The sequence below is a fragment of the Aspergillus pseudodeflectus genome (assembly GCF_044049435.1).
Source record: "Aspergillus pseudodeflectus strain CBS 756.74 chromosome Unknown BJX68scaffold_12, whole genome shotgun sequence".
Classification (NCBI taxonomy): domain Eukaryota; kingdom Fungi; phylum Ascomycota; class Eurotiomycetes; order Eurotiales; family Aspergillaceae; genus Aspergillus; species Aspergillus pseudodeflectus.
In genome coordinates, this window is record NW_027263788.1 from 1 (window position 1) to 27,278 (window position 27,278).

General features: G+C 50.0%; 5 protein-coding genes across 5 annotated transcripts; 1 reads left to right on the forward strand and 4 right to left on the reverse strand.

Annotated features, from left to right (window-relative positions):
• Positions 1-7,523: 7,523 nt before the first annotated feature.
• On the reverse strand, positions 7,524-9,184 carry BJX68DRAFT_253999 (major facilitator superfamily domain-containing protein; the record flags this gene model as incomplete). Its single annotated transcript, XM_071042820.1, has 2 exons — positions 7,524-9,017; positions 9,065-9,184. 2 exons carry the CDS (start codon positions 9,182-9,184, stop codon positions 7,524-7,526), a joined length of 1,614 nt encoding a protein of 537 aa, XP_070901116.1.
• A 774-nt stretch (positions 9,185-9,958) lies between these two features.
• Positions 9,959-10,820, reverse strand: BJX68DRAFT_264704 (serine hydrolase FSH; the record flags this gene model as incomplete). The annotated part of the gene is made up of 5 exons (XM_071045023.1): positions 9,959-10,482; positions 10,532-10,609; positions 10,661-10,679; positions 10,729-10,756; positions 10,807-10,820. 5 exons carry the CDS (start codon positions 10,818-10,820, stop codon positions 9,959-9,961), a joined length of 663 nt encoding a protein of 220 aa, XP_070901117.1.
• A 1-nt stretch (position 10,821) lies between these two features.
• Positions 10,822-20,064, forward strand: BJX68DRAFT_254000 (uncharacterized protein; the record flags this gene model as incomplete). The annotated part of the gene is made up of 17 exons (XM_071042821.1): positions 10,822-10,833; positions 11,468-12,070; positions 12,135-12,586; positions 12,658-12,817; positions 12,872-13,516; positions 13,577-13,697; positions 13,754-13,913; positions 13,979-14,192; positions 14,228-14,983; positions 15,039-15,340; positions 15,394-16,366; positions 16,433-16,756; positions 16,810-16,868; positions 16,918-18,522; positions 18,553-18,769; positions 18,831-19,157; positions 19,213-20,064. The coding sequence occupies 17 exons, from the start codon at positions 10,822-10,824 to the stop codon at positions 20,062-20,064; spliced, it is 7,782 nt and encodes a 2,593-aa protein (XP_070901118.1).
• Positions 20,065-20,788: 724 nt separating this feature from the next.
• On the reverse strand, positions 20,789-23,250 carry BJX68DRAFT_254001 (uncharacterized protein; the record flags this gene model as incomplete). The annotated part of the gene is made up of 7 exons (XM_071042822.1): positions 20,789-20,998; positions 21,038-21,320; positions 21,375-21,513; positions 21,616-21,702; positions 21,733-22,043; positions 22,130-22,706; positions 22,767-23,250. 7 exons carry the CDS (start codon positions 23,248-23,250, stop codon positions 20,789-20,791), a joined length of 2,091 nt encoding a protein of 696 aa, XP_070901119.1.
• Positions 23,251-23,417: 167 nt separating this feature from the next.
• BJX68DRAFT_264708 (uncharacterized protein) lies at positions 23,418-27,179 on the reverse strand (the record flags this gene model as incomplete). The annotated part of the gene is made up of 8 exons (XM_071045024.1): positions 23,418-23,437; positions 23,522-24,129; positions 24,193-24,550; positions 25,114-25,833; positions 25,897-26,145; positions 26,297-26,737; positions 26,810-26,984; positions 27,045-27,179. The coding sequence occupies 8 exons, from the start codon at positions 27,177-27,179 to the stop codon at positions 23,418-23,420; spliced, it is 2,706 nt and encodes a 901-aa protein (XP_070901120.1).
• Between the last annotated feature and the right edge of the window lie 99 nt (positions 27,180-27,278).

The window sequence follows — 27,278 nt, forward strand, 5'->3', positions numbered from 1 at the left end:
CTGATATCGATAGAGAAGACTGCTTCTTAACGAACTAAGAAGGTAACTGGGTTTCTGAAAGGTAGGGTAGCTTTGATTCCGAAAGTAACAGACAGTAGCTAAAACTAATTACAAGTGTTAACGAGTGTCCTTAAATACTAGCTGTCCATCATATCCATCATAGCCCTCAGCTATGCTGGCTATGTTCCTTGTCAGAGTCGTCATAGTCGATAGCTCGGACGGTTATGACCGTAACTCTTGGCATCCTAGTCAGGGCTATGACCGGCGCGGCGCATCATTCCTCCGTAGTCGTCACAGCGCTAGCTGCGGCACAGCGGATCCATTGGCTGACAATGCCCGTGATCTCTGACAGTGGTTTATTTGAACTAATGTATTTATAGTGGAAATTCTATAGTAAGTAGTTACTAAGTGGTTAGAAACTAGTTACTAACTACCTTATAGAGTAAGATTATCCATAAGGACTAGGGCAACTAGTATATCTAGGCTATGATATTACTTTTAATGCCTTAGTACTAGTAGATATATAGTAATGTCCTTATATTCTATTTATATCTTATAGGGTCTATAAATATCCTTCACCTCCTCTATTAAAGGCTACAGAGCGGATCCTTTAATAGGTAAAGGAGATTATATGGGATATTAATAACCTAAGTATGACTATAAGTGTAAAAGTGACGTGCCAGGGTCACGTGCATCTTCCAAATCTTCCAAAAGACCACATGAATCGCGAGATACCTCGCGATTCCCCTGGAACCCATTAAGTAGCGCACAGGGCCTTGTAAGCCTGAGGCATCAACACCATGTGATCCTCGAAGGTCTTACAACTGCCCCTCCCTCTCAAGGTCTTCGTCCCTGAAGACCTAATTAGCTAGAGGTAACAGGCTCACGCTTACTAAGCGTTTTACAACTGCAGTACAGCAACCAAACATCTTAATGTAGGCCCCCAAACTATCACTGGGGCTAAGTGTACATAACATGCGGTTTCCTAGGCCATAAATGACGTCGTAGCCTGCCATGTCAGTGGTGGACCTAGTCATGTGATGATTTGTCAGCCGCGCTTATGACGTGGTTAGTCATCCACCAGAGGGCAGGACATTGTGGGGGCCCTACTCCGAACATCGTCCCATCCTGGGATCGAACCCACAACCTCTACGTGAATGCACTAAGCCAGATCAGGCGACTGTATCTCGCGATTCAATTGTAAAAGTGACGTGCCAGGGTCACGTGCATCTTCTAAATCTTCTAAAAAGACCACATGAATCGCGAGATACCTCGCGATTCCCCTGGAACCCATTAAGTAGCGCACAGGGCCTTGTAAGCCTGAGGCATCAACGCCATGTGATCCTCGAAGGTCTTACAATAAGTAAGTAGTTACTAAGTGATTAATAGCTATTTACTAACTATTAAAGTAAAATTTCTTTGAAGTCCCCAGCTTAAGCGTTTCTACCTATAGTTTAATATATCTACCTTAATAGAAATTCATGCTAGTTTCTATAATAAGGATCACATAGCTATAGTTATTTAAAAGTAGTAATTACTTTCTTATCCTACTAGATAGGATATTAATGGAGTAATCTTACTATAGAATATAAATAGTAATATTAAGGTAAGTAGTTACTAGCTAGTTCCCAAGTAGTTAGTAATTACTAAAAGTATATTAGGAGTATGTCTAGGAATACTACCTAGACCCTAAGGGTATTATGGTCTTCTATAGCTATAAAAGCTAGATTTAACTACTAGCCTGGTTATACTCCTTTAAAGTTAATATGTCATACAAGCGACTTTAAAATAAGGAGATAAATAAGGTTATATTTACTATATTCCTCCTAGATTAAGTAAAGGGTAAGTAGTTTCTAAGTACTTAGCTAGTAGTTATTTACTAATACCCTATAGTTATTATACTCCTTCGAGTTTTTATAAATATAGATAGTATAGAAGGCTATTATGTTCTCTTTAAGCGTATTTTTATACTTATAGAGAAGATTTCTAGCTCGCCTATCCTATTTAACTACTTACATAGGTCTGGCATCTATGGGATTATTATTAATATGGATTCTAAGTAGTATAGTAGTAAGTGATTACCAAGTAGTTAGGTAGTACTTATTAACTCTATTAGGCCTTAGGTAGTATCTATTAGAGATTGACCCTAATAAGCATGATAGTACATGGCAACTGTAATATATTATTATATTTTATAGGGTCTATTTCCAGCGTACTATCCTAAAGGCTATTAGGTCTATAAACAAAGGGTCCCCTTTATAGAGTCAAATGATGGAGTTTCTATCATGTCAGTTAGAGGCCTAGTATAATGAGATAGTGGATCTTATAATAAGTATAATTCCTATCTAACTACTTAGGAACTACTTACTAACTTTATTAGAGTATGAATCACCCGTGGTTTAAAATTGGGCTATTTAAAAGAAAGTAGTGGTGATTAAGGTAGGCCTAAATAAGGCCTGCTCTAAGATGAAGCCTATATACTTTAATTAGCTACGAAATCATACTAATATAGTAGAGTAGTCTCACCATAAGGCAAATACTCTAGGGAGGTATCTTACTTTGGTTAAAGTAGTTAAAAAGTACTTACTAACTACTTAGCTTTATATATTTACTAATATATTAATAGTTCTATGAAGCTTGATAAGGATGATATCTAGTAATATTAGAACTACCAGGATTTTAATATACACCGCTCTAATCGGACCTTAAATATGGATAGTAACTACCTTTAAGCTTAATAAAGGGTATGTAAGTACTTAATAAGCACTTACTAAGTACTAGAACTTACTTTAATTATAGATATTTATAAGTGGTAGAGATCTTCCATAAGAACTAGATTAAGTAGCTAATCTAGCTCTAGCTAGTGAATATGTTCTAGATTATAATATTCCTCTTAATATAAGGATACTAAGTAAGCCAAATACTTACTAACTACTTGGTAGCCAGCTAATAAGTACTTAGATCTATTATCTCTACACCTACCTGTAAGACCTTCAAGGATCACATGGCGTTGATGCCTTAGGCTTACAAGGCCCTGTGCGCTACTTAATGGGTTCCAGGGGAATCGCGAGGTATCTCGCGATTCATGTGGTCTTTTTAGAACATTTGGAAGATACACGTGACCCTGGCGCGTCAGCTTTACACTACCCTTCGCCAGGTTACCTCTACTAATAGCCTATCAGTTAATAATTGTTGTAAGGAGCTTGAGTTTCGTTAGCTTAAGGCAAGTATTAGAAAGTAAGAGGAGGAGGTATGGTATAAGTAACTTAAGAATAAGAGGTTAGAGCTAGAACTCATGGAGAGGTGGATAAGAATTTAAGAGGCGTAGGAAAGGGGTACCTAAGTATAGGCCTTTTAGTTAGATCTACTAAGTAGCTTCTAAGTAGTCCCTAACTATATCTTGAAATATATATTCCTTCTAGAAACTTTAAGCACTTAGTAAGTAGTTAAAAAGTAGTTATAGTATATACGACTATATATATATATATATATATACTAGGTATGAATATCTACTATAATTTAAGTACTTACTAAGTATTTATACTCTAGATTACTATCTACTAGAAATATATTAACTACTTAATAACTACTTATCTATTAGCTATCTACTTCTTTAATCTATAAATCCTTAGTAGCTAGGTATAAGACTTTCATGTTTATAAAGGCTTAACTAGTAGTTTATAACTAGTTACTAAGTAGTTACTGTCAGAGAGCCGCGCTAAGAACACGGGACGCTGTCAGCCAATGGATCTACCCGGTAAGATTACGGTCGACGTGATATCACGTAGACGGCACGGAACAAGGTTGATCCGCACGACATAGCGATACGACAGTATCGATATGTGCCAAGAATCGCGCAACAATCATGATATAGCAAAAGTGATATGTCTAATATATCTGTTAATAAAGCAGACATAGTAGGAAGGATATATTAGCTATGCTGAACAATAGTATTTAAGACAGTCATTACTAAGTTATAATTAGTTTTAGTTACTATCTATTATCTTTGGAATCTAAGCTACCCTACCTTTTAGAAACCTAGTTTACCTTCTTTGTCTGTAAAGAAGCAGTCTTCTCTTTTGATATTAGAATACCTTAAGACCTCCCGGTCCTAAGCAGGAACGATAGGGCTTATCTGACAGTTACCTTATTATTTCCCTGGTTCTTAGGCTCCTTCTTAGGCTCCTTAGTTATACCATGGGGGTGGAGGTTACTATAGTTAAATAAGATAAAATAGTTATATTTATTAATATCCTTATAGTAGTTAACATGGCTACTACAAGACTTATAAGGCATAGAGTACCCCATACAAATAACCTTAGATCTCATGTTAGTAACATGAACCTAAGAATTAATTAGTTTTTAAGTAGTTACTAAGTAGTTAGAAACTACTTATACTATTATCCTTCTTTTTAGGCAAAGAAGGTAGCCTACCCATAGTAGAACTAGGACTTACTACCATACCACCTATACTAGCCTTTAAAGAATTATCTGGCTCCACCCCTATAAAGAGTTCCTTATACTATTCTAAGTAGTTAGCAGCTGCTTACTAAGTAGTTAGAAAGTAGTTAGAAAACTTATTTATAGCCTTATCTACTAGCTCCTGAGAAACATGACTACTAATATTACTAGATAGGAGGGCGACATCCTTGTGGGAACTAATATATATGTGAAGATTATTAGTTAACTTATAATTATACTAAGTGGTTAGCAGGTAGTTAGTAAGCGGCTAATAAGTAGTATTGAAGAAGTCTTATAGTTGCCTTTAAGTAATTAGTAATCCTATAGAACATCTTGCTATAGTAAAAGTAGAGGTAGTAATCTTTATCCTAAGTAGTTATTAATTAGTTAGTAAGTAGTTAGAGTCCTAAAAGTAACATAATACGACTTACCTCTTCGTACTCGGGCAGCTTAAGGCGACTAGTAGTCACTTCACGCAGGTACTACTAGTACTATTTCTAAAATAGTAGATTAGTGTTACGGGCTGAGCACGACCCTCGGGAGAACTCAGCCTTTAGCCTCGTGGCTCCAGAACGTTCCTACCAAGCACGTGATCCACACATTCTTACGTCGCGCTGCGGCCACCCGAATTACTGTTCCTTAACTATTCCTTTTGTACCAACAGGCGTAGCTAGTTCGTCAATCGATACGCTACCCCTAACAATTAGTGATTAGAAAGTGGAAGAAAAGTAATTAGATTAAAAAGGGGGCTTGAAATAATGATTATTAAGAAGTTTTAAACTACTTAACTTACATTTTTTAAAAGCGCTGCCATCGTGAAATTAATGGTGTTAGTAAGTATTTTAAAAGACGTAACTCGAGTCGAAATTTTTCTAGAGCTCAGTTGTGGGTCACCTGACTGCCAAGACCATTACATAAGCCATTTCGGCTCGAGCGACCGAAAAAACGACCCTGGCTGAGCTGTAACCTGTGTACATTCGCGAGGGTCTTACAATATATTATTAACTCTTTAATAAGTTTCTACTTAGTGCCTTAAGGTTTTTAATATAGGCTTAATAGAAAATTAGTAATCTTTATCTTATACTATAGTATCTATGATATATAAAGGAATCTAAAGTTAGCTATATTACTTAGAAGAATATAAGTTATAGATAGTAAAATAAGAAGTAAATTATTAAGATTTAGTAATATATAATCTCTTAAGTATTCTTATCTTAGGATAGCTGTTTTATAGCTTTTTATTAATATAATATAATATAATATAATAATGTTATGAACCTAGCAAGGCGGACCTGCGAGGCAGAAACAAGGGACGACTGTCAGCCAGCGACTGCTGTCTAAGGAGGACTCTAGTCCGGAATGGACCACTGCCAAGGGAAGACAGCAGTCAGGGGAAGACTACGGGCGAATAAGGATCGCGGTCACAACGGGACTACGGTCTCAAGAAGATGGGGGTCAGGAGATGACAGTAGGCTAGGTCAGATGGCCACCACTCACCACCTATGGTCTACTAAATACGTGAATGTTATAGAGTATAATTATAATTTGCTAGAAGGGAGCTAACAACAGCCGCATCCTAGCAGTCACGTGAGACTACTACCAAGACTACCATGGTGGATGGTAGAAGGGATGGTAGTCGTGAAACTACCACGGGGACTACCACAAAGGATGGTAGTCAGAATGGTAGTCAGGCACGAAGGATATATAAGGATGCTTATTACCCACCTATATTTAGTCTTACTCGTTCTTCATGATTAATACTATTATTATTCTAAGTGCTACCTTTAGATTATTCTAATCTAAGACTCTTATGATAACACTTCATCTAGTACTTCTCGACAGGCTTCATCATACGTGGTGAAGGCTGGCCTTGCTTTATTCCATCTTAGCTACTCTGACCGTGACTAGTCCTCATACTAGTTGTGCGTTGAGCAACCCGAGTAAGTCAATCCTTTGTCAGGGCTTAGGTCAAGACGATCCCAAGGTTTAGGAAGGCTTGAGAGGTCAACCTTCCGTAACAAATAATTAATTATATATTTTTTTAATTTCCTCCTTCTCCCTAGAAAGCTATTAATAAAGATATAGTTATTAGTACTAATATCTATAGTTTAAATAGCTCTTATATTACTTTATTTTATAAGTACTACTCCTTAAGTATAATATAGAAATAATATATTCTATTTTAGAAGTATATATATTTTTAATATATAAATATAGACCTAAAAATAGCTTTAGTTTACTCTTCTTATATTATAATCCTTAACTACCCTAGCTATATACTCTAATCTTTATATATTTAATATCCTATATACTCTACTTCTACTGATCTTACTTATAATAAATCTCCTCTTTAGTCTACCTAATAAGGTAATTCTTCTTTATGTCATGTTACTCGGCCTATAGGATATCTCATGGCTTGTCTAGATGTGCCATGCGCATAACCTGTTAACGCTTAGACTCTACCCGCCGCTTCCCTAGGGTTGCGAGCCAAGCCAACCAGGAATTTGCGTCTATAACTAGTCCGTGCGATGGAAGGGTTGTATTCTGGGATCCATCATCGGGCAACGCGAAGGGGAAAGGGGCGAAGTGGCCCTCTCAGCCACGGAAGAGGAACTAGATCGCGAAGGTCTCGTCCCGTGTACTCTTGTCTGGGGGGTGTTATGCTTATCGCTTGGGTTCTCACAAATGCTGTAGAGAGTTTTAATGGTTTAATTGGAGGTTCGAGGGTAAGGAGACTGGGGGGTCTTTTTCTTTACTTTAGTCTATTTATTTTTACTCCAAACAGAAGATACCTTGTGTGAGGTAGCGTGCTTGGAATTCTGATTGAGAAGATATCCGGGAGGTATGTACGGGGCGTGGGCGCAAGGCCTTGGGCTGCTCCTTTGACAAAAGGAAGATTAACTCCATTGCCATACCAATAACCCAGGTTTATTGAGTGATATCAATCATGCCACTGTAAATACTATCGTCCTTGCTTGCGGGCGAGTTGAGAAGAGCATGTCACCAATGACGATAGATCGATCTCTCGCCCGCTCTCTAGCCCTACCTCTGAGCCCTAACTCTCACCCCGTTTTCTCCTCCGCCACATCACGATCTTGATTTGCCTCGCTTCGAATCCCCTGTTGCGGGCTGAACGCCTGAACCATCGGATACTCCTTCGTGAGCAAGCTGGTGATGAGACCCAGGCCCGCGAGGCCACACAGCGTAGCCCAGACGATTCCTAGTGCGGATGCGTACGACTCCTCGAGTATGGCTCTCTCATCTGTGCCTGTGGCTCCAACGCCATGTGGTAAGCTCTGTATATACTGCACGAGACTAGCGGCATCGCGTGCGAGGTCACTTGCCTGCGCTGATAAACTCGGATGCTCCGAGAGTTCGACGCGAACGCGGTTCTGGAAGACCACGCCGCCAATCGCAACGCCGATTGTTTGGCCGAGCGTTCTAAAAAACGCAGCCATGGACGCTGTGATTGAGAGGAAAGCCGGATCCGCGGAAGCCTGCACGGCGAGCATCATGCTCGTGAACAGCGACCCCAGGCCAATCCCGCTAACCAGTGTAAGAAATATCCACTGCACGATTGTCGTGTCCTCGTCGAGGAGGTACATGATCCCCGCACCGAGGGTGGCGGTCGTCCACCCGAACCAGATCACGGAGCGGTAGCGGTGCGTTTTTGCGATGAGCACACCCGTTACCGCAGAGAGCGGGGCGACGGTTAGGGTTAGAGGGAGGATTGCTACGCCTGCGCTAACGGCGCTATAACCGAGTGATGCCTCGTAGTATAGTGGGAGGTAGTACAGCACGCACCACATGATCATGCCGTGCAGGAAGCAGCCGAGGTAGTTGATTACGGTTGTCGGGGTACGGAAAATCTTGAGTGGGATGAGCGGGTTGCTGGGCACGGTGGCCTCGTAGACCGCGAAGAGAGCGAGGCCTGCGGCGCCCAGGATCAGCGGGACGAGAGTGTGCCACGAGGTCCAGGGGTACATGATTCCGCCCCAGCTGAGGGGCACGAGTAAGGAGGAGAGCGAACCGACGAAGATGACGCTGCCGATGTAGTCAACTGTTACGAGGCGGTTCCAGAGAGGGCTGTTGTCGCGGTGGAGGCGCATGACGAGCGGAATGAGGACGAGCCCAAGGCCGCAGAAGGGGAGATTGATCCAGAAGATCCAGCGCCAGGCGTGCTCGGCCAGGGCGCCGCCGATGACGGGGCCGATGACTGTGCCGAAGGCCCAGGTGAGTGCGCGGAAGCCCATCCATTTGCCACGCTCCTGGAGGGGAATCAAATTGGCGATCAGGACCTCGGTGAGGGCGATGATGCCGCCGCCGCCGACGCCCTGGCTGCAGCGACCGATGAGGAGGAGGGTAAAGCCTTGGGCGACGGCAGCGAGGATTGCGCCTAGAGAAAAGGCTAGCACCGCGGCGAACAGCATGCGACTGCTGCCGAAAATTGCGGAGCTCAGCGTGAAGACTGGCTGGAAGACGCAGGAGCAGACGAGGAATGATGTTCCCGACCAAAAGGCCTCGACTGAGGTTCCGCCCAGATCTTCAGCAATGGCCTACAGGGGTTAGCAGGAAATCGATCAAACTGAGAGAGACAATGTACAGGAATCGCGACTGAGAGTGAAGTCGCATCGAGGGCGGCCGCAAAGTTCAGCAAGCCAATAACACAAAAGATACATCGCAAGCGCCAATCTGGCCGGAAGAATTGTTCTTCCACGATCATTTTGCAGGGTTCTGTGGCACACGATAAGGTATGTTGGAATCACAGTTCGTAGGACTGGAGGATAGAATGGAATAATATGGCACTGACTGACGTGCTTCTTGGCCTGTGGCCAGGGTTCCTTGACAATCTGGATCGACTGCAGAGTTGATCCGCACCCGGTAAAGTCGATCTGTAAGGCTATCGCACGGGCTGAAGAAAAGAAGCGCGTGCTTGCCTGCCCAGGCACCCGTAGGAAGTGAAACCATTGGCAGGGCCTTCACCGCTACATCGAATGTGAGCTGAAGAAGTAAATGGGCAAAAAAAGCAGCCATACAAGCCGAAAACTTGGGCTCGCGCATTGGTCAATACCAGCGCACATGACTCGTGCGCGAGACGGTAATTCTAAGCCAACAAACTCTGAATCTGGGAACCAGCCACATTGAGCCACGATCCAGAGTGTGGTCCTACAAGGGCGAAGGAGTATTAGGCATTACCAGACCCTCGGACTAACTTTTCGGCAGGAGCGCCCGAGATCAGCAATCCGAGAGACTAAAGTTTTAGGCGCGGAGATATTGTTTCTCTCCTGCATAGAACGTCTGCAGTGTACTCCGTAAGCTTCGGAGGAGTCACACTAGCGAATGTGTGGATCTACACAACTGATGTCAGGGCGCCACGTTGGATCGAGAGACCGTCTTGGCTAGCATTGGTGGAGCGAAGATCCGGAGTGTAGATCATCATGTATGCTACCATCTTAAGTAAGAACAACGACTTTTCGTAGTACCTACGGACCATGCTTCAATATCCCTGCATCGCAGTTTCAATTGCCCGCCGCGCCACATTGACACTCTTCAGCAAATCCACATTCCGCCCCGCCCCGGGCACCGTATGACCGCCAGAATGCACATAACTGAAAAGCCGACCCCGTGGATACAGTTTCTGCAGTTGCGCTGCTTTGCCCCGATCCGGATCCTCACGGCCCCAGATTAACGCCGTAGGGACAGGAATGATACCCTGGTGCGCGTCAAAGTCGATTTCGCCGACTTGACCGCTTCTTTGAAACTCCGCGTAGTCCATTGCGCCTAGTCGCGGAGAAAAGAAGATGGCGCACTTGAAGGGCGAGGATCGGCCTTCCTGGATGCTGCGAAGGATCAACGTCGAGGCGAGGATGATGCCCTGGCTGAAGGCGATTATGCCGTCGTAGGGTCCTTCGGTGGCGATGAAGTCCTCGAGGTCTTGGACCGGCTGCAAGGAGGCGGCGGAGGGGTCGAGATTGAAGTACGAGAAGCCGTCCTTTTCCGTTGGGAAGACTTCTTTGGATTCTACACCGGTGAGTCCGGGGTGCAGTTTTGGAAGGTTGAGGTAGCATACCTGGACCCAAGAGCTCGTGAAAAACGCCTTGTACAAAGTCATAGGTGTGGCCGTCACCTAGCTCGTAGCGAAAGGCAGCTGCGGTTATTAGACGGATGTTACGCACAAGTTACCGAGATTATGACGAACCGGTTTGCATTTGGAGGATCTGAAGCCATGTGAGCATCAGGCAACAGGGTTTGGGATATTGCACATACCTTGGAACTGGTCCCGGTGCCATGAAGACTGTACGTTTTAGCTCGGACCTCTTGTCCTACAATATAGGATTGACATACCAGAGAAAATGCATAATGGAGGGTACAGTGGCCGAGCGTAAGACTTGGTCAACTCCAACAATGGCTGGCTGGTGAGACGGACGCGGTAGCGATGGTCCCTAACAGGCCGCTTTTGAATCTTTGAAGCCGGCGGGTTAGGGGAGAAAATCTCAGCGCCCGATGGAAAATCTCGACAATAACGAGATAGACAGACCCTTTCTTGACCGAGCTCATTCCCAGTTCGGTTACGGTGTGAGGACGCGCATTCCCGTGCAGAAGCTGGTTTTTGGGTTGGACAGTGCATGATTGGGCATGCATATGCAAGCACCCAACCAGGATTCCTATTGTCATGGTGGACCTGACGTCGGTGTTTCCAGCGACCTGGGCGATCTTGGCGATCTGGGTCTTCAATACGTGTTGTATCTTGCAGTGATCGCCACAGGGATAATCGCGCTATAGTCACGCCTATAATCGGACATGTGGAGACCATGATATTGGCGCAACACTTAGATCCGACAACATTGATTCAAGAGATCAAAGAGATTCTCCGCTGCGTGCTCGTTGAGGATGACTCTTTGCACATTCAACGCTATAAATGCTGCGTCGACCAGCGTGCTTAACGTGTAATCTCAAGACAGAAACTAGGATACCTTTGCCTAGCAATATGCAACCTCCAAAACAGACATCAACACCGGGCACTCTTCAGCCGTTGGCGGTTGTGGGTTACGCCCTCCGCTACCCCAGTGATGCCACGACACCCGAGAAGTTCTGGGAGATGCTCATGGCACGAAAATGTGCATCGACACGGTACCCAGCCGACCGTCTGAATATCGATGCACATTACAACCCTACAACCAAGAGGGCCGACACACTGTCCGTAGACGGCGGCCATTTCATCACAGGTGACCTCGGCGCCTTTGACCCGGCCTTCTTCTCACTCACAGCAACCGAAGCCGAGGGCATGGACCCTCAGCAGCGACTCGCACTCGAGGTGAGCTACCAAGCGCTTGAGAATGCGGGTATCTCGTTGAATGCCGTGTCAGAGACAAAAACATGTGTGTTCTCAGGTTGCTCCGCGAATGACTATGGCACGATGCATGCGAAGGATCCGCAGGCGGCGGGCAAGTACGTGGCGTATAGTCAGGCCATGTGCATGATTGCAAACCGCATCAGTTGGGCGTTCAACCTGCGCGGCCCTAGCGCAAATGTTGATACGGCGTGCTCGAGCAGTCTCGTTGCGCTTGATATGGCGTGTCAGTCCATCTGGAGCGGCGCGTCGACGATGGTACGTGCCTTCCCCTTCATTGACATTCGTGTTGATGAAGGCCTCTGGCTGACTTGTTGAATAGGGTCTCGCCCTTGGCATCAATCTGATAATCGCCCGGGAATGGTCAAACGGACTGGACAACCTCGGCTTTTTCTCCTCCGACAACCGCTGCTATAGCTTCGGCGAGCAAGCAAACGGCTACTCGCGCGGCGAAGGTCTCGGCGCACTAATTATCAAGCCCCTCGACGACGCAATCCGCGATGGCGACACAATCCGCGATGGCGACACAATCCGCGCAGTCATCCGCTCGACGTTGTCTAACCAGGATGGCCGAACCCCGGGGATCACGCAGCCAAGCCGCACAGCACAGCAGAAGCTCATTGAGGACACGTATCTGCATGCGGGCATCTCCCCTGCGTCGACGCGGTACTTCGAGGCACATGGTACGGGTACGTCGGTTGGGGATCCGACGGAGGTCAGAGGAATAGGTGCTGTTTTTCGAGGATATCGCTCGGCCGATGAGCCATTGTACCTGTTCGTTTCCCCCCCAGATATCACCACCGTACAACCACGGGTGGAGGAAAGCTGACGCCTATGCTATACAGAGGCTCCGTGAAATCCAACATAGGCCACCTTGAAGGTGGCAGTGGAATTGCCGGTGTCATCAAAGTAATCCTCTCCCTGGAGAAGGGGCTCATCCCGCCGGTCAGCGACTACTACAAGCGGCTGAACCCGCGAATTGATGCTGAGCATCTAAACATACAGGTTAGATCCACTCTGTGTTACCATTGAGGTATCACCACCTGATACATATATTAGGTCGTCTCAGAAGCTATAGCCTGGCCGCCGGGGCTACGCCGAGCTTCTGTCAGCTCGTTCGGCTTTGGCGGTGCAAATAGCCATGTCGTTCTCGATGATGCGTACCACTACATGAAAGCGCGCGGTCTTGACGGAAATCATTGTACAGTCGTTGACACTTCGGGCATTCGTCGATCGATGCAAGACTATAATTACGACACTGAAGTTACGAATGGGAATATTGACGGGCATTCAACTGGAGCGGCTGCTAATGACCACTCGTACGGACATGTAAATGGCAACGGAGAGATTGGTCATACGAACGGGACAAGAAATGGCACAGCGAATGGTGTAATAAACGGACACGCCACATGTCCCGAAGAATCCTCTTTGCGCCTTCTTACCTGGTCTGCCGCAGACAAGGATGGTCTGAGCCGACTCGCTGGGGACTGGGAAACATACCTCGACACGTCCTGTCAATCCGCCAGAGATCCCCGGTCCCATCTGGCCAGTCTGGCGCATACGCTGAATGAGCGACGCACACATCACCCTTGGCGTACTTTTGCCGTCGCTGAGCATAAGTCCCCAGGCAAAGAGGTGGTTGACTCGTGGACCCCACCCGTGCAGTCAAGTGCTGATGTTTCGGTTGGGTTTGTCTTTACCGGGGTTCGTATACGATCCGTGCCCTCATCTACATCTACGAGTCTCAGACTGACTCTGTAAAAGCAAGGCGCCCAATGGCCGACCATGGGCAGGGAACTCCTAGCGCGGTACTCCGTATATCGTCAGTCAATTAAGGAGGCAAGCGTGTACCTTCGCTCTCTGGGTGTTGAATGGGATCTGCTAGGTCTGGTTTCGCTTCCGGCCAATTACATAGGTTGAACTAATGGAATCATACTTTAGATGTCCTTCACGCCGACAAGGGGATATACCCCATTGATGAGCCGGGGTTCGCACAGCCACTCTGCACCGCGATCCAGATAGCACTAGTTGATCTGCTGGACACATTTGGAGTCTCTCCAAGTGCCGTTGTAGGCCACTCATCTGGTGAAATTGCCGCCGCGTGAGATCAAACCCTGGTTTCCCTTACTTCAGAAGATTGCAAAACACGCTGACAACCAGTTAAAGGTACTGCTACGGGGCAATTTCGCGCCACTACGCACTGAAGCTTGCCTACTTCAGGGGGGTATTCGCTGGCAAGCTCGCGACAACATCTACAATGACGGGCGCGATGATGGCCGTATCCTTGTCCGCAAAGGAGATCCAGCCATACCTTGCTGGGCTGCGCGAAGGCGAAGAAGCCGCTGTTGGCGTTGTAGTGGGCTGCTTCAACAGCCCAAGAGTATTACCCTGTCTGGTGACCGCGCCCAACTCGAGAAGTTGCAGGTACGATTGAAGGAGGAGAATGTCCTTGCGCGGCTTCTGCCTGTACCTGTCGGGTATCACTCGTTTCAAATGCAGGAGGTTGCGGTGGGCTACGCTGCTGCTGTTGGAGATGACGAACCACTTTCTGTGAAGCGCACAACACGCTGCAGGATGGTTTCCTCTGTGCATGGGCGGTGGGTTTCAAAGGAGGAACTCTCCCAGTCGAAGTACTGGGTGACTAATCTCGTCTCACCTGTTCGGTTTGTCGATGCGGTCCGCAAGTTCCAGTCCCGTGCTGCCCCGCCGCCGATCAAGAAGCTGGACGGGTCTCATCGCGAGTCTGCTGTCGTGGACGTGCTTGTTGAAATTGGCCCACATGCTGCGCTCCGGGGACCATGTCGGGATACCCTTCTCGCCGCAAATGCATCCGCACGAGTAGAGTATCTCTCCGCCCTCGTGCGGAACAAGAATGGATCGCGCAACCTCCTCCAGGCCATTGGGCGGCTGCATTGTCTTGGAACGAAGATTGAACTGGCCGCCGTGAATCTCGCTACTGGTGCAGAGAAAGTACTCACTGATCTACCGGTGTACAGCTTCAACCACGCCAAATCGTATTGGCATGAGGGGCGTACGAGCAAGGGGTTCAGGTTCCGCAAGTATGGACGGCACGAACTCCTGGGCTGGCCGGAAGACGATTGGAACCCTCTGCAGCCCAAGTGGAGTAATATCCTCCAGTCTTCTGATCCAGTCTGGGTCCGAGACCACGCAGTAGGTTCACTCCATCAAGTTGTCACCGTGTCGATTTCTAAACAAATATCCCTAGATTGATAATGTCACCATTCTTCCTGGTGCCGCGATGATAACCATGGCCATTGAAGCAATCAAGCAAGTCACTGAGCCCGCGTCAAGCATCACCGGGTTTGAGCTTAAAAACGTCAACTTCCGCGCAGCCCTCAAAGTCATTCCCGGTGGACCAGGCGTCGAGACGCGCTTCTATCTACATCCACCAGCCGCCGGCTCCGACCGGAACTGGTTCGATTTCAGACTGTGCAGCTACGATGGGTCCTGGGTAATAAACTGCGATGGCTCGATCCAGGCTCTTACCACACCAAACCCACTGAGGCTGTGTCCCCGGCTCTGGCCGACGACCAGGCGACATTGATCCCTGATCTGACGAGGTCGTGCACGACGGCGCTCGACGCAGACCGGTTCTACGAAATGCTCGGATCATTCGGATACCAGTTCGGCCCTGCATTCGTGCGAATCTCTAGTATTGCCTGCGACAACGAGAGCCAATTGCTTTCAGATATTGCACCCTATCCAGCCGAGAACCCGCATTGGACGGAAACTTACACCGTGCACCCTACTACGCTGGATGGACTGATGCAGACGATTCCCACACTTCGATCCCGAGGCGGACAGCGGAAGGTTCCAATCTCCGTCCCACGCCATGTGTCCCGCGCTTTGATCTCGAGCTCGGGGCTTACCTCACAAGACTGTACGGCGATCAGAGTGGGAACGAAGATTGAGAGTCTCGGCCGCCAGGAGTGCGTCTCGAATATCGCGGCGTTTACCTCTAACGGCGGAGAAAGGCTCATTCGACTGGAGTGCGTTGTGTTTGCGAATATTGACTCGCAGGCGCCACAGGGAGACGAAGATGACAGCGCCCCTCCCTTGAAGTGTCAACATATCGAGTGGAAACCAGACCTAGACCTCATGACAGCTGAGCAGATCCAGAAGTACTGCAGCGATGCGGCCGTAGGGGACAATGCAGAGAAATCTGCGATGCTCCGCTTTAACGTTGACACCATCGTCGACGGGTTCATCTCACGCGTTGCCAGCGTATTATCTGCGACTGACCGTCCCACCAAGGACAACATTCCCACCGTGATGGACACATATATCGACTGGATCTGCCAAGAAAGCAAGGCTCTCGGCGTCTCCTCGTTCACGTCGCGATCCAACGATATTACGCAGCGGATTGCGGACGAAGAGCGCTTCGAGCAGATGTGTGCGCTCGTTGCTGGCGCTAGTGCAGACGGTCGCTTAATTGTCGAAACTGGGCAAGCGTTGCTCAAGTACGCGCGGGGGCAGCTCGACGCGAGTGATATACTTTCAGCTGAACTGGCCGAAGCTGCCCGTGTCGAAGTTGTATGATTCTCCCCAATTTTGTCCGGTTAATTTTGTGTCAGGACATTGGTTGGCTAACGTGAGTAGTGGGAACAAGCCCCCGGTGCGCAGTGCTGGGCCGTATACCTGGACGCCCTGGCGCACAAGGATCCTGGGATGAAGATTCTCGAGGTTGATGGCGCGACAGGCTCCATTGCAAACTCGATCGTCTCTACTCTGAAGCTTGGAACAGCGGAAGAAGCTGAAGTCCCCCGGTTCGCTCAGCTGGATATATCTGGATCGGACAGTGACCTCGATAGTCTTCGCGAGAGTCTGGGTGAGTTCGGTAGTCGCGTATCCTTGAAAGACATGGATATTCTTCACCAGAGTGCCTCACCTGACGAATATGATCTTATCGTTTTGTATTCGACGGTTAGTTTGCGCCTCACCGATCTTGGGTTTCCGTCCGTACTAACATTGACCAGGCGATGCGTGGGCCAGCGCGGGAGAGCGCTCTACGGAACTGTCACTCTATGCTTAAAGCGTACGCTCCTTCGCCAGACAAGAGGAATCGTTGTGCTAATGCTAAACAGAGATGGAAAGCTCGTGGTCATCGAGACCGTCACTGCCCAACCTCGTCGACACACCTTCATCCACGGCCTGCGCGAGTCAGTCGTGGAGGAGAAAGACGCCGGATTCGATACACGAACGGGCGAACCCACCAAGGTAGTGTCAGACCATTGCAGTGTAGAGGTCTGGGATCGAACGCTCCGCGATACTGGCTTTTCGGGAGCCAATCTGGTTTTCCCGAACCACACCGACAACCCCTCCGACGAGATGAGCATCATCGTGTCGGCAGCAGAGCCACGGGATACCCCACAGCCTATCTGTCCGATTACGATCGTATCGGACCCTGAGATCCCCGGACAGGGCGAGATTGCCGCAAAGCTGGCTGAACTGCTGGGGCCTGCGAATGTCGATCATTATTCCCTGGAAGAGGCGCTCACAGTGGATATTGCTGCTGAAAGTATAATGTGCGTACTAAGCGAGATTGGACAGCCAGTCCTGGCGAATATCACAGACCAAAAGTTCCAACACCTCCAGCAACTTTTCTCCTCATCTGCCAAGAAGGTCCTTTGGGTGAATTCTGGGTCTGGAGACTCATCATCTCCATCTTTCCGCGCCATCGACGGTCTCTTCCGGGTGCTCAACTCGGAGCTTACTGCAAAGACTTTTGCTACGCTATCCATTGAGGAAGCCGCAGATAATGCGGATGCCATATCCCGAGTCATTCGATCCATGGCAAACTCTCCGTGTCCCGAAACTGAATACGTCGAGCGCTCGGGCCTTTTGCACATCCCTCGCCTGATCAACGCAACTGAAACTTCGCACTCTCTATCGGAGAAGCAGGCATCCCAAGCCCTAACCCTGCAATCCTGGAACACCGAGTCCGCCCGTAAGCTCTCCATCAAGACCCCCGGTCTCCTCGACAGCATCCACTTTATCGAAGACACAGACCGCCAGTCCCCACTGCCAGCGCACATGCTCGAAGTGAAAGTCAAAGCCGTCGGCGTCAACTTCCGCGACATCCTCATCATGCTGGGGCGGATGGACCAGACAACCGTCGGCTTCGAGTGTGCGGGAATTGTCACACGTGTCGGGGAAGACTGCGGCGATTTTAAGATCGGAGACCGCGTCGTGGGCTGCGAGTTTGATACGTATCGCAGCTATGCGCGGTTGCAGAGAGATACGGCCGTGCGGATTCCGGAGGGGATATCCTTCACCGAGGCCGCGGCGATTCCCATCAATTTCATCACGGCGTGGCATGCGCTTGTTGCGTTGTCGAATGTGCAGCGTGGGGAGCGTGTTTTGATTCACTCTGCTGCTGGTGGCACGGGCCAAGCTGCCGTGCAGGTCGCGCAGTACTTCGGAGCTGAGGTGTTTGCCACGGTTGGCAAGGTCAAGAAGAAGCAGTTCCTCATGGAGAGATACGGGATCCCCGAGACGCACATATTCTCCAGTCGGACGCTCGAATTCGTCCGTGGGATCAAGCACCTCACCGGCGGGCAGGGGGCGGATGTTGTTCTCAACTCGCTCTCCGGCGACGCCCTGACAGCCTCCTGGGAAATCATCGCTCCGTACGGGCGGTTCATTGAGATCGGCAAGCGCGATATCCTTAATCATCGACCACTCGATATGTATCACTTTGAGAAGAACGTCACTTTCAGCGCGATCGACGTCGCGATGATGGTCAAGGAGCGGCCAGCACTTGTTGGGCGTGCGCTGAGGGCGGTCATGCCATTGATTGCAAGCGGAGCGCTGCGAATCTCCAGCCCTCACCACGTGTACGGTATTGGTGAGATGGAAACAGCATTTCGCGCCCTGCAGGGTGGGCAGAGTTCCGGTAAAGTAGTGTTAGAAATGCGTGATGCGGATATTGTGCGGGTATGTACCTCCCCTAGGTACGAGAGGTTGAAAGGAGTCTTCTTTAGCTCACATAATTCAGGCAATTCCAGCTGTGTCAGCTGTGCAGCAAAAGTCGTTTGACGCCAAGGCTACATACGTCGTAGCCGGTGGACTTGGGGGTCTCGGTAGGGGCATTGTACGGTGGATGGTCTCGTCCGGCGCGCGATACTTTGTCTTGCTGTCGCGCAGCGGTGCAAAGGATGAGGAGGCAAAATCCTTCTTGCAAGAACTGGCGAGCAGCTGGGTTACAGCGATGGCAACCCCATGTGATATCACCGATTACTCCATGCTCGAGGCTGTCCTCGGAGCCGCATCACATTGCATGCCTCCGGTCAAGGGGTGTATACAGGCTACCATGGTTCTGCAGGTACGACCCTTTCCATGCTCTAATTCCCGAGCGGCGAGTACTAACTTCTGCGCAGGACACAATCTTCGAAACAATGACCCACAAGCAATGGACTTCAGCAACAGCCCCCAAGATCACCGGAACCTGGAACCTGCACACCCTCCTCCCCTCAAACCTCGACTTCTTCATCATGATGTCCTCTATCTCCAGCATAATCGGCAACCGCGGACAGGCTAACTACGCGGCTGCAAACTCGTTCATGGATGGCCTCGCTGCCCACCGCCACGCGCAAGGCCAGCGCGCGACGTCGCTAAACCTAGGTCTATTCCTCGACGCTGGTGTCGCGACGCAGGCTGCTGCGCAGCGGGAGAGATATCTGGCGAATTTGCCCTTTAGTCCGATCTCGGAAAGCCAGCTTCATGCGCTGTTGGCGTATCATTGTCACCCTGGCACAGCCTCGTCGGACGGCTCATCGGCAGCGCAGACAATAATGGGCCTCCAGCCCTCTGCTCACGGCAGACCTTGGGACCCAGAGACAGAGACCTGGCTGGCCCGCCCAGCATTCCGCTACTTTGCGCTCGCGAACACCTCGAGTGGCTCCGCCACGTCCTCCTCATCAGGAACCACCAACAGCGGGGGCAACCTAGGCGCTGAACTGGCCTCTGTCTCCACAGCTGAGGAAGCTGCGCCAATCGTGACACAACTACTCGTCTCGAAGTTAGCCAAGGTGCTCGGTATAGATACGGAAGAATTCGATGTGAAGAAACCGATGCATGCATACGGGGTTGACTCGCTCGTTGCAGTAGAGATGCGCAATTGGTTTGCGAAAGAGCTGAAGGCGGATATGGCCATCTTCGATATGCTTGGTGGGGCGACGATTGAGGGGGTTGGGGCTCTGGCGGCGGGGAGGGCGTTGGCGAGGAGGTAGAGTACCTGTAGTATGTATATAGCGATGGTATTTACAGAGGATGTGGTATTTCTCCCTCCGCTGATAACATCTCTTTGATATATTAGATATTAGGCCTCGGGCTCCAAGTAATTTAGTCCAGAAATATATGCTTTTGTTCAACAAACGACCTCCCAGCTTCAACCACACAGCTAACTAAGCCAGGGTCAACTGTGTCTTCCTACTCTACCCATGCCGGGGTGGGGGGAAACCGCAAGGCACCTAGAGGAGATATTCCCATGAGAAGGGAAACAGAAGAGAATGAACAAGGCAGAAGACAATCAACAATGTATACTACGCCTTAGAAAACAGGAATCAGCGTATCATCCCCAGCCATGGGCCCGGGCATCGTTATTTCGACGCTATTAAGAGCTCGGCGCCAGTATGCCGGGTCATTACTGGTGGTGGAAGCCAGAGTGGGGAAGCCCTAACTTGGACATAATGCCGATTCCACCTTGCACTGTATGAGAAAACTGGGCCGAGTTTATGCACAGACAAGCATTTTTTTTCGCCTACAAAACTCGAATATACGACGAGTCCTGATTTCGGCCAATGCGAATGTGAGCAGATGGAACTTTTTGACCACAACCGCTGGTCTACTCACGGTATATCTTAGTGACATCCAAGTACCTAATAGCCATTCGTGTCAAGAGGACGATCTTCGTTCGTCCCACTGTTATACTAATCCTAATCCTCAACCTGAAATTTAACATGATACCCCTGCATGGCAAGGAACTGCACCGCCAGCGACAGGGCTGTCAATAAAGGCCTCCAAGACCCCGGCAGCCTCGAGCATAATCCGACTCTTCACGACATCGTCCTTCTTCGCCAGTGCCTTGCCAAGCCAATCCGTCCCAGAGGCAGCCATGAAAATGTACCCAATGACAAAGGGCAGCTGTGACTCCTCCTCGATGTACTCGGGTCCGTGAATCCTGAGCAGCATCGAGTCGCACACTTTGCGGACCTCGCGGAGCATCCGCCAGCAAATCCGGTGGAGGGCGAGGTAGTCGAATGCGAACTGTAGGGCTTCGCTTTGTACCGTGTTGCGCAAGGTTTCGAGGAGGGAAGTGATTGTTAATCGTTTGGTAGGCGTTTTGCGGTTCGATTTCGGGGTAGGCTTGGGCATGATATTGCGCTCGAAGGATATTGTCTCTTCCTCCCCAAGTTTCTCGTCTTCCAGATGCTTGCTGCGAGGATCTTCTCGATATCGGATTCGGTGAAGCCCATTTGGCCGGAGCCTTTGACGTACCGGTCAAAAAACATTCGGGAGACGGGTGCGGCGTGTTGGATACCCTTGGGTCCGGTCTTGGATTCGGGCAACCTGGCGGTCTATCGTCGGTTCGGCGCGAAGGCAGCCGCAGAGTAACCCATGTTGAGGCAGAAGTTTCGGAGGTAGTCCTTGGGACTGCGGGGCGGCTTGCCGACGAAAATCTCATCGTGCCACGTCAGGACCAGGTCCATGTCGACCCATCGCTTTGACAGCAGTCTTTCCGAGCAAAGAGCATTGTACAGGTGGCGGTGTACATCACAGACCCCCATGCGCCTTGTAATGTAATTCCGAGACCCTGGAAGTGTGCTTTGAGATTATATGTCCATAGTCCGCAGAGCAGAGGATGCCATCTTAGGAGCTTGTTTCTCTCAGATGGATACCAGTGAGCTTTTCCTTTGTCGATTGCGTGAAATCGACACCGATCCAGGAGGTCATGTAATCAAGCAGCACCTTGAATGCCCTGTCGTTCGACTTTGACCAGGTATTTATCCGGAGATTCGAGTGAAATTCTTGATTGACCTTGATAGAGTTTTTGATCACATCAGCGTAGGTCTCGGGGTCGTCGAACCCCTTCTCCACATGCGCGCGTAGGATGATATGAATATCGAGGAGGATCTGCGAGCCAAAGACGAGCGACAACGGAATCTCGTGCGCGTCGAACATCTTGCGCATTCCCCCGGGTGAGTCCATCCTCGTGTGGTGCTGGCGAGGGCACGAGGCGATGCAAGTAGAGGAACTCGGAAAGCATCTCCATCATGATCTTTGTCCTCGAGGAACTTGTCCCGAGGGCTTTTCTCCGACCGATCGCTGGTCGGGTCATATTTACCGTAAGAGTCCGCCTTGTACGGGAGGATCTGGCGTCTATTGCCCTTTTCAACAATGGCGCGAAACGAGGTATGGCACATATTTGTAGGTATGAAGAGAGACTCGGCGAGCTTGTACGTTCGGAAATTGATTGGGTCTTCCCCCTCAACCACACACATGGCTGGATATACCCTGCCGAGAAAGGTCTTTGTCCCACCATGCGCTTCCAAAAGCGGTCCAGTCTGCTCTTCCATGTGTTGGACATGATCGAGAGCGCAATTGGTTGTCAGCGTCGCAGAGACAAGATCGAACATGCCGCGTCGGTACCCCTCCCACGTCTCCTGCAGAACGCGACGGATCTTCCGTGTGTCCTGGAGCAGACGCTCAAAGGCGAGGTACGCTTCTTCAAAGTCCGGCGGGCGCTCAGCTTCGTACTCAACATCAGTCCGGGCGCCAGCGGGCATTGGAATGACCACATCCGGAGCCTGCAAGAACGCCTCGGATGGCTCCTCCACATCAAGCCCGGCGAAGCGGTTGGCCAGGTTGCTGACTTTGCTGTCTTTTTCTACCGTGCCAGGAGGCTGTGTCAAGCGGTCCTTGATGGTATCACTTGACATTCGCGGTCGCAGCGCCTGCCGAACATGCTCCAGGACGCCAATGAAATAATTGTGTCTCTCCGGGAACTCTTGGGATTCAGGGCCCGGTGCCAGCTGCGCTTCGGCGTGGACCCCATGGTCTCGGCGCACCGAGATAGCCTGGTCAAGGACAGAGACGAAAGTGGCGGGCACCTTGACAACGGGCTTGGTCGCCAGACTGATGAAATCTTTGAGGGCAATGACATGCATAGGTGTGTTGCTTTTGTTAAGCAGGGTAGCCCCAGGGATAGTCGCCCCCTCACGAGCCAGCTTCCGAGCCTTTCCCTTGTGTCTTTCGGATGGTTCAACACCTCCGCCACTGCTGCTGACTGGTGGAGCTCCTCCCAGAGTATCAACAGGGAAGCCACAGGTTTTGGCGGTTGCGACAAGCCATCTGGCCACGGCGTCCGTGTCGGTCTTGTATTGCAGATAGCTGCTGGAGAGAAAATCAAACGACATGTTCACATTGCTTGTCATGGTAGGTGGAAGAAGGAGGCTGAGACGAGGAAGCACCGTACGGAGTAACACAGGCAGAGTAAACGGAGACTGCAGGATTATCCTTATGTATTCCGTCCATCAATCACAACGAATCGCGTTCCATGGTTCCAAGCGATGAATCAGTGGCATTACCTAAAGTATCCAAGATCTACCCCCGTAAGTAGTTATCCTATGCTCCTCCTTGATCTTCTCTCCCTCCCTGATCTTCTCTCCTTCCTCGATCTCCGCTCACTCCTCGAACTCTCCGAACTCTCGTAGTACGAAGAGGAATACGAATACGATGAATACGACGAGCTTCCGCCATCATTCCTGCCGGTGTCTAGTTGCGTCGGCAGTAATCCATAAGCGTGAAACGCCGGGATGACGAGCATAAACGCCTCCTCGACGGTACTTACGAGCTTCGACTTGTGCACTATCTCGGCCAGCTGGGACAAGGCCGGGTGGTGCCAGCGAGGCGTATCCTCCGGATCCCCCCGCACGGGTTTCCGGGGCCTCGCGCCACCTCTCACGCGCTTGAGAGAAGATACAAGCTGTAGTAAGAAAGAACTGAATATCTCTTGTGCGCAAAGTCGGGAAGCTGATGCCTGTGTCTTGACCGTTTTGTGTGCCTGCGCTGATCTTGCGGCGGCAGCGTCGTCAGCGGCTGTTCCATCTGGTGAGAACATGTATGACAAGAGCGTTGACACTCGAGTGGAAGGGCGATGTTGGTTCAGGGATTCCTGGGATGCACCGTGTACCGCTGACCTGTCCGGCGCGAAGCTGAGGCTGCTTGCCCTCAGGGCCTGAATTCTAACCTCTCCTTGGTTATCCTTTTGCTGCAATGCCTCGTATCTAAACTTCCTGTAGATGACAGTCCGTTATGTTAGCGTCTGCCTGCCGGCGAGGAAGAGAGTTAGAGCGCACCTTGAATAAATGGCGAATGGTGCTCCAAACATATACTTATACTCTTTGGTTAGGGGTCTACGATTACGATCAAAGGCCGGCGCCCTCCAGAGATCGCCCCGATCGTCCAGATTCTCAATATCGGCGATGGTTTTGGAGGGCGTCTCCCTCTCAATCCAAATCTTGTAGAAATCAACGACTCGGACGCCGCCAGGACCGTTCTGTAGCTCCATCCGGTGGCGGATATAACGTCCAAAACCTTCAGTTCCAATATCCGAGCTTGGTGACTCTCTATCTCGCTCATCAATGGTACTGATGTTCCTGCCATCAATTAAAGACTCAGTTACATCATTCGGGGTCGATACTCTAACTTGTCGCCCTTCTGGGGTGTCAGCATTGCTGCGGGCTTCTCTTTGCTCGCTCAACCACCTCCGCAGTTTTTCTGAGTCAACCTCTATACCAGGGTCGACGCAACGGGCTGGAACGGGAACATCCCAGCCACAGCCCAGAGTCCGGAAACCACAAGAGACGTGTGAACTGTAGGGTTCGAACTCCCAGCCACCGCCCAGAGTCCGGAAACGATAAGAGACGTGTGAACTGTTGGGTTCGCTCTCCATGGTGAGGGCGCACAATGACAGTAATGCAGCCAGTGGGCTGGGGTCAACGTTCCAGGCTCCAGGCTCTACAGGCGGCTCATCCGGTCCCGGTGGAAGCCGACCACCAACCGCAGTGTGAGCGGAATGTCCAAGCTTCACCATCTGTGATCCCTCAAGTTGGGTGGCAGTGAGCCTTATGTCGACCTCCCAAGCAAAGCTCAGCTCGAGATCAGCGGGACCGACCAAGTCAACGGTAAATCCTACATCATAGTTGAACTCTGCCATGAACACCTCTCCACGCGACGGTTTATCCATTGCAGGGGGGGGGCCTGCCCCGGAGGCTCACAGGGAGAGGCTGAAGCATCCTCGTCATTGTTTCTTTCCCTCTTCCGTGACGATAGTTCCCGAACGACGAACTCGGGCAATTGGGTAACCTCTTCCTCCGGTAGCTCCTCCTCGATGATACGCTCGGAATCAGTCGCGACATAATCCAAGATGGCATGGAAGGGATTCATTGTGCCAAGGGGGTCGGACACAATTTCTGCATCCCTTCGTGGCCACCGTTTGGTGTCTCTGCCGCCAACTTTGCTATGAGTCGTCGTAGGATCGACCTCGAATGCATTTTCACCCAGAACATACTCCAGTGTGCCCGCGATGGCTTCCGCGAGCTGATGCGCGAGAACTGTATGCTCATCCTGCCAGGAAGCTAGATCCGTCAACTCTTGGCGGACTTCGACTGCTTTCCGGGCTAGGATCGAGGCCGCGATCTGCGGCGACAGGGAGAGAGCTCGTGGTGGTGCTGTTACTGCGTCTCCATCCGGGTTGTTTATCGACGTCGGCGTTGCTGTGTCTCCTGCTTCAGTGCGCTCCTCAGACGCGGGGATACCCAGTGCAAATAACTCAAGGCCTAGAGCCTCCATAGCGAGCCATGAGAGCTCTCCGCCTTCCTCGAGCCCTACCACCTGCGGATTCGCCGCAATGCTACGACGAACATACGCTCTGATGCCGGCCATGATTAATGTTGCCCCAAGGACGGTGACTGCGACACTCCAGTGCATTGCCCTTACTAATATTCAGTTCAGCATAGCACCACTCCAGGAATTTTCAAGCACAGGGACTATATACTTACAACCAACAAACTGCATAACATACCCCAAAAGAGACAGGAATGTCGCGGTCATGGAAAGCAGGTTAAAGTCAGGGTTGCCATTAATTCTGGAGGTACGAATTGTCATGTTTCCCTCTTCATTCCTGATTGCATAGGAGCCGAAGCGCTGGTCCCCAACAGTACAGGCGCCTTGTATGCGGAGCACCCTGGTATTTCTGGTGGGGGAAACTGGCACAAAATCTATTTCCTCCGTTATAGACTCAATGATGTCTACACGCGTTATTCTTGGTCTTCATTCAGGAACCAGGGACACAGACACCACTCACAGGAGCATAGAAAGATACCGCAACATAAGAGAATCGAGCCTGAGATAGACGAGCCTTTCAACACCTTGTCTTGAACACGCAGGGTGGAAACATACCAATCATGAACAAGGGAAACCCATACCCCACAACACCCGGGGACGATCCACCGCCGAGCTGCCAGTGATAGGTGACCGCCGAGGCAATTGCAAACACGCCGAGCTGAAGCCCGATGCTAACAAAGGTAAATGCCCAAGTGACAGCAGGTGGAGCCATTGCCGTGGAAACGTTCAGAGTGAGGTTAGGTGCCTGCTGCAGCAGTCGAGTCGCATGTTCAGTATCATGATACCGGGCTTTCACCGACAGGCCCTGCGGCCAGAGCTGTTGATACCACGCTCTCAGGTTCGCAGGTGCTGACATTTTGGTTGTCAATACCCCCTCCTCACAGGCAGTCCGCAAATCGTAAACGACTCTGGAGCTGAGCAGCTCAGTCAGATCGGTCTTGTCCGTGACAGGGCTGTAGATGAATTCCTTCGTCCTCGGCCTACCTCTTTCTCGAACTGCTCAATGATTAGTGTGCGTGATGGCAAGCGGGAGGTCCTGACCTATCTCAACCCCACTCCACAACTCACACACAGCATCACTCGTGCTTGACATGAGCTCCATCTCGGCAACTGCCCTGCTCTCACGTGCGCGGCCAATAAGCGCCTTTAGCCACCGCCTCCCTCCGACCCGGATCGCACTGACAATGCAGGTGATTATACCAAGCGGCACCATTGCCAGGAGGATATCGTCCCCATATCCCATCTGCGCCGCCAACGATCCTCAGCTTTTTGGGCATCAAATGATAAAAATAGATCAACATACCGACTGAGAAAGAAATTGCTTGGTCACCTGTTCTCCAAAGAGCGTAAGCAATGGCGCCAGGTCGGAAAACAGGTTGTTGCTAAAGTCAGAGCCGTCGAACTCATTGCCAGCGTCCCGGGAGATGAGTGGTTTCATTGTTGAAAGGCAGTAGATCGGGGGTGTGTTTTGCAGTTTAAAATTTGGAATTGGAACAGGAAGTCGCCGCTGCGGACGGGGGAGGCAGAAGCGATGCCA